Consider the following 13747-nt stretch of genomic DNA (forward strand, 5'->3'; position numbering starts at 1 on the left):
TCCCACTTGAGAGCTGAGGGGGCAAAGCAAGCAACCACTCCAGCAGGGATGCACTCAGATGTGACGATCATCACCACGGAGCCGGGCACACGCCCCTCAGTGACGCTCGTCACTCCCAGAGCTGGACACCCCTCAGGGTGTCACCCGTGCTAGGAGCTCCAAGGAGTCCTGCACAAGGACACCTTGTGGAAACAGACTGTACCTGGCGATAATTAAGAGAACTTTATTTTTCCAGATCCTCAGGAAACCTCAGCAAGCTGGAGCTGCACGAGGCTAAGTATGAAACCAAGAAAAGTACAAGGCTTTAAAGTACGGTGCACTGTGTTTCTTCAACCTCTGGCAGGTTGGAAATCCAAGGCCATCGGGACAGAAAGCTGAAAGGACTCTGGCCTCAGCTGTCAGACAATCTTCACCGTCTTGAGCATATCGGACAGGACATAAGTGTCATCCCAACCCCTCCCAGGCCTCCTCAGGGTCCGCTCCAAGGCCTGAGCCATTTCCAGGAGCTCCGGTGTGGCAAGTTTCTGCCCAGGGTGCAGCTGACAGAACAGGATCTCGTTCACTTCTCCCTCGATTCGCCTGACGTACAGCACGGGGAACGCTGCCTTGAGCCCAGCCAGCACGGAGTCCTTCAGAGCCAAGTCTCTGCACACAAGGTTGAGGATAAAGACACCTGCAGGGGAAGGAAAGGGTCAGAGAGGTGCAGATCCCGAGGCACGCTGGACACAAGGACCAGCTCCAAGGGGAAGGCCCACGGACTCAGCAAACACACTCAGGACAGCAGTGAGCCTGCTGAAGACACAGCACACAACGGCACAAAGAAAAGCAAGGGGCCTGTGAACCATGGGTTCTTCTGGGGGCTACACATCACCATTGGCCATGCCTCAGTTTCCCAAAGAAGGAATAAGGAAGTGATATCCCCAAGGAAAAAACTTAACAACCCCACAGGGACATTATGTTCTTGATCTATCCATCATATTTATTAACGAGAAGCCAGGATTCTGACAATTAAGGTTCTAAATCAACCCACTTAGCCAGAGAACCCTATCCAAGCAGAACACCTGTGGGCTTTCAAGTGACAAGGACGTGGGCTGGTGCCCCACTGTTACTGTCACCTTAGCAAGTCTCTCAACTTCAGTTTCCTCAACTGACAGGGGGCTGCTCTGGAGATTAAATGACACAATGCCAAGTCCAGGGCATAAGAAAAGCACTCGAGTGGTAGCTAACACCTCCATGCCAAGGGGAGTATGAATGGCTACAACCACAGGTAAGACTCGTGGCAGCACATCTGCAGTCGTCTGGTCTTGAAAAGAGGACAGACATTGGAGAAAAGACAGCCTGCGACAACTGGTTATCCACATATGGAAGAATGCAACCAGACACTTATTTCTAATTCTGCACAAAAATCAACTCAAAATGGATCTAGATCTCAGAATTAGATTAGAAACTATGCAACTACAGGGTCAACACTCCAGCTTTTAGGTAAGGCAATAACTTTCTGAATAGGATCACCTAGAGGAAATATCGCCAAGAGTTAATAAATGGGACAGCACCAAATTAAAAAGCTTCTGCACAGCAAAGGAAACAATTAGGAATGTGAAGAGAGGACTTACAGGATGGGAGAAAATCTTTGCTACTCTTCTGACAGAGAATTAATATCCAGAATAAATAAAGAACTCAACACTAAAAAAATCAAATAGCCCAATTAATAAACGGGCAAACAAAAAGACACTTCCCAAAAGAAGAAATATAAGTGGCAAAAAAAATATTTAAAATGTGCAATATCATTACCAATTAGGGAAATGCAAATCAAAACGACACTGAAATTTCATCTCACCGCAGTCAGAATGGCAGTCATCAAGAATACAAATAACTAGTTAGAACAAATGAAAATATATATTAAAAAATACAAATAATAATAAATGCGGGGGAGATGTAGAGAAAAAACACTTTTATACTGCTCATGGTATCGTAAATTAGTACAACCACTATGGAAATCAGTATGAGGTTTCTCAAAAGACTAGATATGGAACCACCATATGATCCAGCTATACTACTTCTCGATATTACCCTGAAGAATTAAAGTCATCTTACTGCAGCGATACATGCATACCCATGTTTACAGCAGCACCATTCACAGAGGAACCAGTCTAGGTACCCATCAGCAGATGAATGCATAAAGAAAATGTGGTGTACATACCCAATGGAGTTTTATTTGGCCATAAAAAAACCTGAAATGATCATCATTTGCAGGAAAATAGATGGAACTTTAAGAACTTTATGTTAAGTGAAATAAGCCAAACTCAGAAGGTGAGGGGTTATATGCTTTCTCTCATATGTGGAAGCTTGAGAGGAAAAAGGAAAGAAACAAGGGGGTGGGCTGGGGGAATCTCAGTCAAAGGGAGATCAGCAGAGGAAAGGGACCCGGGAGGGGGAGGAGAAGGAGGGGGAGTGCTAGGGAGTGACACTGGTCAAATTATATTGTTATACTGGGCATATATGAACATGTAGCAACAAATCCCATCAATACACACAACTAAAATGCACCAGTAAAAATGTGGAAAAACAAAACAGAATGTGTGGTGGGGCCCATGAGAGCCAACCACCACGTGATCATGACGCAGCAGCTGCAGCTCTGTGTACCCAAGAGGCCTAAAACGAGTCCATCAAGCAGCACATACTGGAACGTTAATGGCAGCACTATTTGAAAGACTCCCAAAACAGGAGCCCCCCCCAAACCATCAGTGGTCATGGAGAAATGAACTGAGGCATAGTCACACAATACAAACGGCAATAAAAATGGACAGTGTGGACACAACAATGTGGCTGAATCTCAAAAAGATGTGTTGAGAGAAGGAAAGCAGACAGAGATTATGACACCGAACAAAAACTGGCAGAACAAGCTGAGGGGACAGTGGTTACCTTTGGAGGATGGACAAATTACTGAAAGCAGGTAACAGGTGGACTTCCAAGGTGCTGGAAATGTGTTTAGTGCTGGTAACTGGACTATTCAATTCAGGGAAACTGATCAAACTACACACTTAGGTGCAATAATTCATTCTCCTACCTTCATGAGTCAGGATGCTTTTGACCTTCTGCAGAAAGGGTTGGTCCACAAACGCTGGGGGTGGACAACTCATGCCCAGTGTTGGGTCCTTACTGTCTACATCAAACATGATGACGTCGTAGAGAGGCCGTGCTGAGAAAGAAAAGCAAGTGAACCCTTGGCTTTGCTGGAAAAAACATCACGTAGTCCCTGCACCACACCTGCCCTGAGAAGTATAGTGAGAGCGGTGGCTAAGTGGGCCTGCCTGCCGAGGGCACTGATGCCACCATCTTGTCAGCAGATGTCTGTGCCGAGGGTATAGACCCCACAGTGCAGATGAGCCCTTCCCCACACCCAAAGCAGGCCTGCTCCAGCATGAAGACTTCTTGGTTGGAAGCACACCCTGGGAAGCGTCTCAATACTTAGGAGAACGTGGGCTTCGCTGCGGGCCAGCTGGGTCTAAACCCTGCGAGGCAGGAAGCCTCTCCTTTCCCACCAGCCTCCCAGGTAATCCTGAAAGCAGTCAGAGCCGAGAAGCACTGACTGAGACAAAGCGGCTGAGCAGGCTATGAGGGCTAACCAGCAAACTCAGCTGACAAACTCTGGAAACAGCACGAGTGCCCTGGCAGGAGAACAAGTCTCTGGAATTTGAGTCTATCTTTCTGAACATGAGCTGGCTCAAGAAAGAGATGACCTGACTAAATGGGAGAGGAAGAACTCGCAATGAACGGTCTGCTGCTTCCCACTGTGCTAAGTAGTTTTTACATGGGGAAGACCTGCAATGCTTCTGATGTGCTTCTAGCAAATTCTAAGACTGCACAAACAGTCTTGCAGTAATTAGCAACTATTTGCTTAGGACCACTGCGTGCCTATCCCTACTCACAGCACAGACTGATTTTGTTTTGTTGCCTTTTGTTTGTGCTGGACACTGATTCCAGGGCCTCACACGTGCTAGGCAAGGACTCTGCCACTGAGCTGTACCACCACTCCTGATTTTGGATCTTTCCAAGAACATCCTGGCTTAGCAACATCTAAGGAAAAGGATACCACCTCAAGCCCCCCAATAATTTGAAAGGTTGTGGGTAACTAAAGGAAACAACTAAAGGACTGTTCCAAACTGATTCATAGATATCAGAGGCACCATCACCACGTGCCTGGCACCGTGGTAAATGCTTCACTGTTGGCCATCCTGGGCTGGCCCACAAACTGACCTTGCAAGGGAACCCATAAAACTGTTAGGATTAGGTTCAGTCTGTAATTAAAATCAGTCATGTCACTTGTACATCCTAGTCCCCAAATACTCCTTTCAGGATTCTACACCCTTCCCAGAAGACATTCCGATCCAGGAAGAACCAGAGTTCTGCCACTGAACAAGCAGACCAGGGAAAGGCAGCCTGAGCTCCCAGAGACGGGAAGCTACTGTCACCAGTATCCTGCATAACCCTAAGCTTAGGGTGCAAATCATTGGAGCAAAATGGAATCTTAATCACAGCAGCAGGAGAACAAGAAAATTCCTGCTAACCGACACCTGGATCAGTTTCCGAGCCTCCGCACTATGGACAGTTTGACCGTGACAATTCATCATCAGTGGCTGTTGTATGCAAAGTGGGATGTTTAGCAGCATCTTTGGCTCCTACCCTGAGGTGCCAGTAGCACCAACAGCCCCCCAATTTGTGACAACCAAGAAGTCATTGCCAAATGTCCCCTGGATCTGACTACATTAGTACTCTTTGCCTTTCTTTCTGATTCTGCCTCCACCTGAGGATTATATGAAACACCTCCAAAACACACCCTATCTTTTCTTCCCTCTTTCTTCTTCTTGGACTGGTGAAGAAGTGGCAAGGTCACAGGGTCAGAAGAGAGGCCAACTGGTCTGTTAATGCCCTAAAAACAGAAATGGTCCATCTGTCTTGCTGCTGAACCCAACACCTAACACCATGCGAGGACACAGCTGGCACTTCATAGTCATGGAACAGGTGTAACAAAAAAGCTGGAGCGAGGCTGATGCCACCTGGCAGAGATGAACCCCAAAGGCCACATTCCCCACCCGCTCCACGGCTCCCCAGCAGCACCTTCTCCTCCCGCCAGGCTGGTGATGTAGTCCAGGCCATCGGCGATGTGCACCTTCATCCGTTCACTCTGGGCAAAGCCAAACCATCGGGTGGCCACTTCCAACATGGAGGGGTCAATCTCCACAGCGTCAACGCAAGATTTCGGGAAGTGATCATGAATAAACAGGGGGAGGCTGCCCCCACCCAGGCCTACCACCAGTAGCGCCAGTGGAGTCTCTGTAATCAAAGAAGAGAGCATCACTTTGCCATCTGCTCACTGCCAAGTTCTGAACCAGCTCGGGGGAGACAAGAGGAAGTCACACTGTTGGCTCTGCCTAGGGATACAAGATTCAAAGACCTGGCCCCCTGTCTCATCCCAGGGATTCAGGAGCCAACTGACATTCAAAAAGTCACCTTTAATTTTACTGACCTAGATCCAGAAGAACCAGTATGATGCTATAGTCCCTTAAAGATCCCTAAGTGCTAAGCTGACCCTGTATCACAAGTCCCATCAGAGGACAACCCTGAGTCCCATGCAATGGAGGGATAATGGCCAATCTTGCTCACAATCATAAGGCAGCACAGACACCATGCCCCTCACCTGGCTCTTGACTCAAAAGGCCATTATAAGCCAGGTGCAGTACACCTGTAATCCCAGCAGCTTGGGATGGATCATGAGTTCAAAGCCAGCCTCAGCAATGGTGAGGCACTAAGCAACTCAATGAGACCCTGTCTCTAAATAAAATACAAATTACGGCTGGGGAAGTGGTTCAATGGTCGAATGCCCGAGTTCAATCCCCAATACCAAAAGAAAGAGGCCATTATAACTGCCTTCTCAGACATCCCAACCAAACAAGGGTAACCCGTTCCAGTTCCCAGGCAATCAAAGGCCCAAATCCTGACCCTAAGCAGAGAAACCACAGGAGGGAGAAGGAAAGACAAGAAATGAAAGAACCGCTAAAAGGAGACAGACCCTGGGATTGATTCTAAGAACTACAATCTTAGGGACACACGTTAACACCAAGAAGAGCCAAAAGCACAGGCACACTTGGGGTCTGGGGTAAGATGGTCACACAGGTAGAAAGAAACAGGAACATGTTTGCCAAGGTGGCCAGATCCCAACCTGTTATTAGTGATAAGGCCATCACTGCACTGAGAAGCCACACATTATCCAAGGGCATCGAAGATGTGATTTTTCAATGTCTATCTAGCTACATGGGTACATACATATGGAAATGTCTAAGCTGAATAACTTAAAATCTGTGTACATACTTCATTGAACATATTTCACTAATTTTAAAAAGAAATAAACAGAATAAAACAAAATGTAGACCACAATGCACATAGCCACTGACACAGTACAGGCGGAGTCTGAGGCAGAGCTAGCTGGATGCTCATTAACTCAGAAGATGGAAGGGAAGAAGAAGGACGTGAGCACGCGTGCACTTGTCTGTCATCATGTCCTGAGCAACAAGGCAGCTCACTGGCTTGTGTGATCTCACGTGCTCTCTCCTGTGGCAAGCAGTACCACCGCTCACCTAGGAGCAGCTCTGGGTTTCTCAGCAGGGCAAGGCCGGCGATCATGGCTTTATGGTGTTCACAACAGAGGTAACTCTTGTCAACGGACTGTCCTGGGGCTGGAGGGAGATCCTCAGGAGTATCAGCAGGCCGCTGCTTCTTCTTGTCCTTTTTCCTTTTCTTCTGGGCTAAGTGAGAGATTTGGATTAATGAAGTTCTAAGCTTCTTCCACTAGTCCTTGGAAAGCAAGGGATCCCGGCAGCAGTGTGCAGCAGCTGGCTTGAACAGACCGGACAGCCAATTGCCAAATATGCAAGAACTGTTCAAACTGGCTGATTCCATACAGATAGTCTGAAATTGGCCATGGACAGAGCATTTAAATCACAGAAATTGGAGAACTACAAATCCAGGCATCCCTCCTCCCACTGAAAATGGTTATTTTAACATTCAACACACACCACTAGACCCCAATGACCAAATGAGAGGCAGAAGCCCAAAAAACATGTGCACTTGACCAAGGCACACCCTAAAGAAAAACCATTCTTCTATCCATGGCCTCAAGACCGTGCATTCACTCCACCCTCTTCCAGATGGCTCTGCTGCCAGGACAGCATGTCATGCAAAGGGAGTGGCTGAGGACCCTCGCCTGAACATCTGAGACTCAAAGAGAAGCTGTCCCAGAGCAGGGAGAACAGGAGCATTCACCTTTTACTATATACATTTGATTTCTAAGTTGTTCACGATAATACCAATATGCACACCCAGAGAAGAAAACAGGCAAACAAACTATCACTGACCTCCCCATCAGGGAGTGTGTCTGCCCGGTATCTGGGAGCCCACTCGGGCAGTGGAGAAAGTCCACTCTGCCCAGCATTGTAGCCACACTAGTTGTGGTAGCTTTAATTTAAATGCAAATTAATTAAAATTAAATTTGAGTGCCTCAGTCACACCAGCCACACTGCATACTCAGCAGCCATTTACCGCTAGTGGCCACCATACTGGAAGCTTAGTGGTAAGAACCATTTTCTTCATCACATACTGTTCTTCTGAACAGCACTGGACTAGATGGCTTCTAAGGCACCAGTCAACTCTAAAACCCTCTGGAGCATTCAGGGTCACACTATAGAGGACAGGCTCACCTGCAGCCTCCACAGTTCTGGCTAACCTCAAGGAGGTCTACTGAGATAACATACGGACATGTATGCAGCCACTTGCAAAACATGTCATTTAAACTAAGGCACTAAAGCAGTTCTCACGTTTATTTTTTTCACCACCCCTGCTCATCACTTCAGAACCAGGCTTTGCTCAAGAACAAAATAAATACCCCTATTCTACTTATCCCTACCAGCACCTTATAAGCCAAGAGGCAGGAAAGGACAGCCCACAGGGCCATGAGCCTCTCATCACAGGTACCCAGGCTGTTCTACACCTCACCAAGCTCCCAGGTCCTCCGGACCACCCCAAAGTGAGAATCCATGCCATGCCCCCCAGGTCCCTCCCACCACCGTACCCACAATGCCTCACCTCGGTGAGACACATCCTTCAGCAACCTGGCTTCCGACTGCACCACATTCCTATTGCTGAGGAAGATCAGTCGCCGAAAATACCGCCTGTCATCCCCTTGCACATCCTCGATGACATAGTCGCCACTCAAGGGGCTGCAGTCCTGGTGCTGAACAGTCCGGACCCCGATGTCCCCACCTACAGACAGGAAGGGCACCTGAAGGTACAGCCAGAGATGTGGTCAAAACACGAGACGTGAGAATCCCTCCCATGTGTGAATGTAAGGAATCCACAGATCAAGGTTCTGGCCAGCAACAACTCCCACTCAGTTAAGGTACTTTGGGGAGCCTTTCACAGACCTCAAAAGATCTAATTCACCTTTCAAAAATCATCTGAACATATAAAATCTCCTAAACCACTAGTGAGAAGCAGTTGTTTTTTTCAAAGAAAAATATAAGAATTTCTCATCTAACCTAAAAGAACCCTCCATAGTCCAGGATAATGAAAGCTACCAGAAACCCTTGGGAAGGACTTCACACATGCTAGGCATGTGCTGTACAACTGAGCCACATCCCAAGCTGCAGAAAGACGCTTTAATTCTAAAGAGGAATCTGGACAAGGATAAAGACAACGAAATCCAAGAGGAAACAACCATTCTAAATTTGAAGATCTTTCTCCCTTCTCCAAGTTAATCCCATATTTCGTCTCCACTTTTCTAAACCTTAAGAAAAAAATACATTTTCTCCCAACCTAGTCCCGCTCCCACTACTTTTCATCTATTCTTTTTTAAAAACCTGTTTAATAATCACAGGAATTCCTGACCTCTCAGACTGCAGCACTGGGGACACAAGGTCACAGGTGAGACTCCCAGAGGATCTGGGCCTTCCTGCAATAAGTCTGATGGAAACCAGCTCAAGTTGGCCAGTGGCAGGACCACAGGGTGATCCCACCCAGGACCTGGGATTTGTTTTTCTCTTTTAGATCTGTTACCGTTGCACCAGGCATCCAAGTACCACAGTTTTCCCACCTATCAAGTAGGAAAAAGTTCTCATAATAAAGTCACCCATCAATTGCTGATGGTGACCAGGATGGCACAAGTCAGAAGGTGTCATCTTACAGATAATAGCTTCCTTCCCAGCAAAACACCAAAGCAGCAGTGCTCATATCCTGAAAATTAGACTAATCTCTTCTGGCCCTTTCCTTCTTACACCCTCAGATAATGGTGTAATGAGAAGCCAAATGGCAAGGTAGTTCTTTTCAGAAGTTGGAATAGGGAAACATGTGGTCAGAGCAATCTGCTCTAACACTGGAGCCTGCAAAGACAAGAGCATTCCCTTCAGGCCTCTCTGTGAAGTGCGGCCCCTATAAGGCTACTGTGGTTCTCAGTCAGGGCAACTGCTCACCCTCCCCTCTGCCTGGGGCAAGGGAGAGTGTTTTTCTGCCCATTTAACTCTTAAGATCAGAAATGGGGTCACAGATTCTGATCCTAGCTCTTTCCAAGGCTCCCTCTGCCTTCTTGGCTGCTAATCTGACTAGGACCAGTGAAAGCCACTGCCAAAGCTTTGGTACCTGCTGCTGGGGGGGCATCCCGGCCGGAGCCAGCTCCATGACTCTGGAGGACAGCTCAGCCTGAACACTGTCCATGCCGTCGTACTGCTGACCTCGATGAAGAGCCACTGTGACCAGCCTCCTGAAGCCTGCGCTGGCTGCCAGCTGCTTCCGGCCCTCCTCCATGCCAAAGAGCCACTCAGTCTCCCGGCCCTGGGGGACTAGAAAAGAAGGACTGAGTTAGAGGGCGACCTGGGAAGACTATTTCAACCCCTACAACCAACATGGCCCACCTGGCAGAGCGCCAGTCCCTGCCCAAAACAGCACCCTTCCTATGACCCATTGAGGCACAGTCAATTCCCTGGTGCCCAACACCAGGGCAAAGCCCATCAGTCAGGAAGCAAGACCAAGGGTGGCTAAGAGTTGGGCATGTCTGTAAGGGGAGGGAGGCAAGCACCTAGTGCAAGACAACAGCAATAACACCATCGCTCACCGCAGGCCATGCCAAGCAGTTACAAACACACACTAATGAGTCCTCTCAACGGCCCTAGGTGCAGGTAGCACTATTATTCTCATTTTTGCAAATGAGGAAATCAAGGCACAAAAGTGACATCATTTGCTCAGGTTTACATGGCCAGTAAATGACAAAACTGGGAGACTCAGACCCAGGCAGTCTAGCCCCAGCCTCCACACTCATATCCACTGGACAACTCACTCCCACAGGTGTACATTGAGGGTTATGGAAAGCTTGGAAAAATGGCTCAGTAGTAAGGTAACCATCCAGCAGGGCCATAAAGCCTTGTTTGTATAGATTTTTCTACTTTCTGAAAGTACTTCCTTATTCCATTTCTTGAGTCTTATTAAATGTGGGATCTACCACTCCTCTCAATGCTAACAGCTACCATTGATAATGTAGTTATCACATGCCAGGTACCATTTCTAAGAGTTTTTACACTTCTTACAACTACACCAGAGTTACAATCTCATTTTACAGATGAGTAAACTGAAGCACAAAAAGAAAGGTAACTTGTTCAATGTCACACCACCAGGAAATGACTAAGCCACAACTAGAAGCCAAAGAGCATGGTTCCAGAGCTGACCTTTCACTGCCTCCTGGATTCTGCAGAGAGGCACAGTGACCTTCCCAGGTCCAACAGTCCACACTCATAAAGCTGGGCCTGAAACCTATGGCTGGGGTCATCGGGCCAGTGGCGCTTCCATTACTCCACATTCCAGTAACCTATCTAAATTCACCTCCACTTTCTCTGCTCCTACCGACCCCATCCTTGCCCTTCATTAAGCCTCTGCAATCAAAAATGAGAAACTATAAGCCTCACATTGAAGCAGTTGATAGAGAGCTCTCTCTCCTCCTTTACCATGCCTCTACTACCCTAACCCTCGAAAACATCACCCTCTATAGATATAAAGGGCCAAGACACACCCATCCACCAAAGCCCCAGCCCCAGCCCCTGTGAGCCAGCCCTCCAGAAGAAGAGAGGGAGCAATCCCAACTCACTGATGAAAATGGCAAAATGATTGTCCCGCGATGGTTTCACATCGGGGCTGTCCACCACGTGCAGAGTGTAGCGTGGCTCCCCCGTGTCCCCACTGCACAAGTCCAGGGACACACTCCCCAGCCTGGCCTTGCGGCGCAGCTGGCTGCACAGCCAGGCATACTGCTGCCGCTCCCGCACGGCCTCCGCCAGCCGGTCGGCACTTTCCAGCCGCACAGGCTTGCCCTGCTCCTGAGCACACAGCTCAAAGATCTGAAGGGCAGAGCCAGGGACTGGCCTGAACTTGGTCATGACGAAGGCAAAGACAGGCAGGGAGAACCGAGACTCTGCTTCCAACACCTGGTCCTGGCTGCTGGCCACTTGGTGCACCCTCACCATCCACCCCTCCCGAGAGAAGTGACCCACTGCTTTCTTCAGGATGTGAGCCTGAGCCAGGGAGATGCAGAGGTAGCGACCGCCCACCTGCAGGACCCGGCCAACCTCAGCCAGCATCCTGTCCACCTGCTGCAGAGTCTTCTCCTCCTCATCAGTCAGAACAGCATCCAGGGTGCCCTTGTCCAACACCACCTGAAACGAGGCATCAGGAAATTCCATCTGGGTCATGTCCATCTTCAAGAAGCTCATCTGGGGCCGCCGGCTGGCATTGCGTTCCTTCATTTGCTTGATGACAGCCTCGCTGATGTCGATGTTCACTATATCCTGATAGCCCACATCATACAGCTGCTCACTTAACTCTGAGTTGCCACACCCAATCACCAGCACCTGGGGGGAAATCATGATGGAGGAGATTAAGGCAAAGGAATGTGCTTCGGGTACCTCAAGGAAGCAAGTCTTGCCCTGGCTGTTTTCTTACTTTCAGAAGACAGAAATGCTCTTGTCAGGAGGAAGCAACAGTGTATAAATTTTCTCCATCCACTCATGCCTTTGGCTTCACCAAACAATAAACTATAGTTTGTGCAGATTCAGATCTTTCTCCCATCAGCGATTCCACCTCATGATACTTGGCTATTTTTCTGCAGCCAAACTTAAATACAGATCATTGCCTCCCTCTCTGTGGATCAATTTCTCATTTATCCTTCAAATTCTGCTCCAATGTCACCATCTCTGGCAAAGACCAGTTCAATGCGAAATGCACAAGCTTTGGAGTCAGACAGACTTGGTTCAAACCTCCTTGTGACCACTTAGCACATACATGATCTGACATCCTAGTCCATAAAATAAGTGCACGACCATTCATGAGATCTAAAAGACTGCACGTGGAGGGACATAGCACCTGCATAAGACTCAGCATGTAAAGCTTCCTCCACAAATTTAAGTCTTCTTCCCTACGTCCAATACAACTCCATCTCTACCAAACCGCCTATTATTTACCTATCACTTTTCACTGCTGGAATGTGTGCAAGGTTTGTGTCCTAAAGGTCTTGTAGTTTAAGGGCTGAGCACAGCGCCTGAAACTCAGTGAGCACTGGACAGCAGTCATCAGTGAAGCCATACGTGTTGCCTATTCCACAGGGACGCAGAGACAGCGGGGCACACTCAGTGTCTGACTACCAAAAGACACTATTCCAAAAGGGATTGTTAATTAAAGGATGCGCTGGGATGGGAGACCTTATCAACGAAAACCTTCCAGAGACTATTTGTAAAGTTATCTTTTAGCTAGAATGATGCACGGAATCCTGAAAGTGTGGTCCAAGCAGGGTCCTTACGCCTGTCCGCCCAGAGCAGGACTGCTGTCATCAGCTCCCACCTTTCCGAGTGCACACACAGGGCTGCAGGCCGCGCTCCTTACCCTCTCCCTGGGCTTGATGTATTTGTGTAGCACCCCGCACAGTTCCAGGTAGGTTCCATACCACTCGAACGCTTTCTTTCCCCGCTGCTGGAAGAACTTCTCCCAATAGTCAACAGAGCCAAACTCCTGGGAGCTCTTAGGTAAGAGATTCATGTTCCCACTGCCCGAGCGGCGTCCGGAAGACCACTTACTCCCTGCGAGGTACCATCTGAGGGGCTCCCCTCCAGGCCGGCCCGGGACTCTGCAGTGGCAGTTCTCTCCACCGACGAACCGCCACACTGAGTTGTTTCCCCGACTCCAAACCCAAAGGGATGACGCCTACTCGGGAAAGCTCGCCCGCGACGCCGAACTGAACACAATCCACCCCTCCAGGCGCCCTCCGCGCAGCCCACGTGGGGAGCCCCTCACACTCTCTCCCCGCAGCTCTCCGAACCCAGCAACCACTTCCGAGTGCGAGGCCCCATGATTGGCCAGCCTCCCGGACCGACCCCGCAATTCATTGGCCACTGCTTTTCATCTCTGACGCCCCATTGGCTGAGGCGCGGGCGCCCTTCGCTCTCTGGGAACGAGGCGGAAGGGGCGGGACCGCGGGCCGGGCCCGGGCGGAAGGGCGGCTGCCCCAGCCCCTCGCGTCCGGACCCTGCGCAGCCGCAGCAGCCCGACCGCGTCTTACTTGCCGGCGTCTTCGCGCGCTCGGAAGGAGGGCGGCGCGGGCTGAGCGCTGCAGGAGCACCCCGGCGAGAAGCCCCGTGTCCCGAGGCGCGGATGAGGACTGCAC

General features: G+C 49.2%; 1 protein-coding gene across 3 annotated transcripts; it reads right to left on the bottom strand.

The window, feature by feature from the left end:
• Window positions 1–203: 203 nt before the first annotated feature.
• Window positions 204–13401, bottom strand: Mettl13 (methyltransferase 13, eEF1A N-terminus and K55). 3 transcript variants are annotated; one of them, XM_076831863.2, is made up of 8 exons: window positions 13161–13401; window positions 11183–11942; window positions 9688–9887; window positions 8140–8335; window positions 6636–6803; window positions 5119–5334; window positions 3068–3199; window positions 204–673 (listed from the first exon to the last, which is right to left on the bottom strand). In XM_076831863.2, the coding sequence occupies exons 2-8, from the start codon at window positions 11835–11837 to the stop codon at window positions 399–401; spliced, it is 1842 nt and encodes a 613-aa protein (XP_076687978.2). In that variant the 5' UTR covers window positions 11838–11942; window positions 13161–13401; the 3' UTR covers window positions 204–398. The 3 variants fall into 3 exon arrangements, with proteins under 3 accessions (XP_076687978.2, XP_076687977.2, XP_076687980.2); XM_076831862.2 differs by having other exon boundaries at window positions 12970–13401; XM_076831865.2 differs by lacking the exon at window positions 13161–13401 and having other exon boundaries at window positions 11643–11724.
• Between the last annotated feature and the right edge of the window lie 346 nt (window positions 13402–13747).

This window comes from Callospermophilus lateralis, chromosome 13 (genome assembly GCF_048772815.1).
Source record: "Callospermophilus lateralis isolate mCalLat2 chromosome 13, mCalLat2.hap1, whole genome shotgun sequence".
NCBI classification, from domain to species: Eukaryota; Metazoa; Chordata; class Mammalia; order Rodentia; family Sciuridae; genus Callospermophilus; species Callospermophilus lateralis.

What these genes read in the sequence shown, in the direction of transcription:
- Mettl13 (XM_076831862.2), bottom strand. Translation starts at nt 13,122, where the DNA reads ATGAATCTCTTACCTAAGAGCTCCCAGGAGTTTGGCTCTGTTGACTAT. An exon ending in GAAGGATGTGTCTCACCGAG is followed by an intron (nt 6,804 to 8,139) that starts GTGAGGCATTGT and finishes TCTCTCACTTAG; the next exon opens with CCCAGAAGAAAAGGAAAAAG. An exon ending in AAGCATCCTGACTCATGAAG is followed by an intron (nt 674 to 3,067) that starts GTAGGAGAATGA and finishes CTTCCCCTGCAG; the next exon opens with GTGTCTTTATCCTCAACCTT.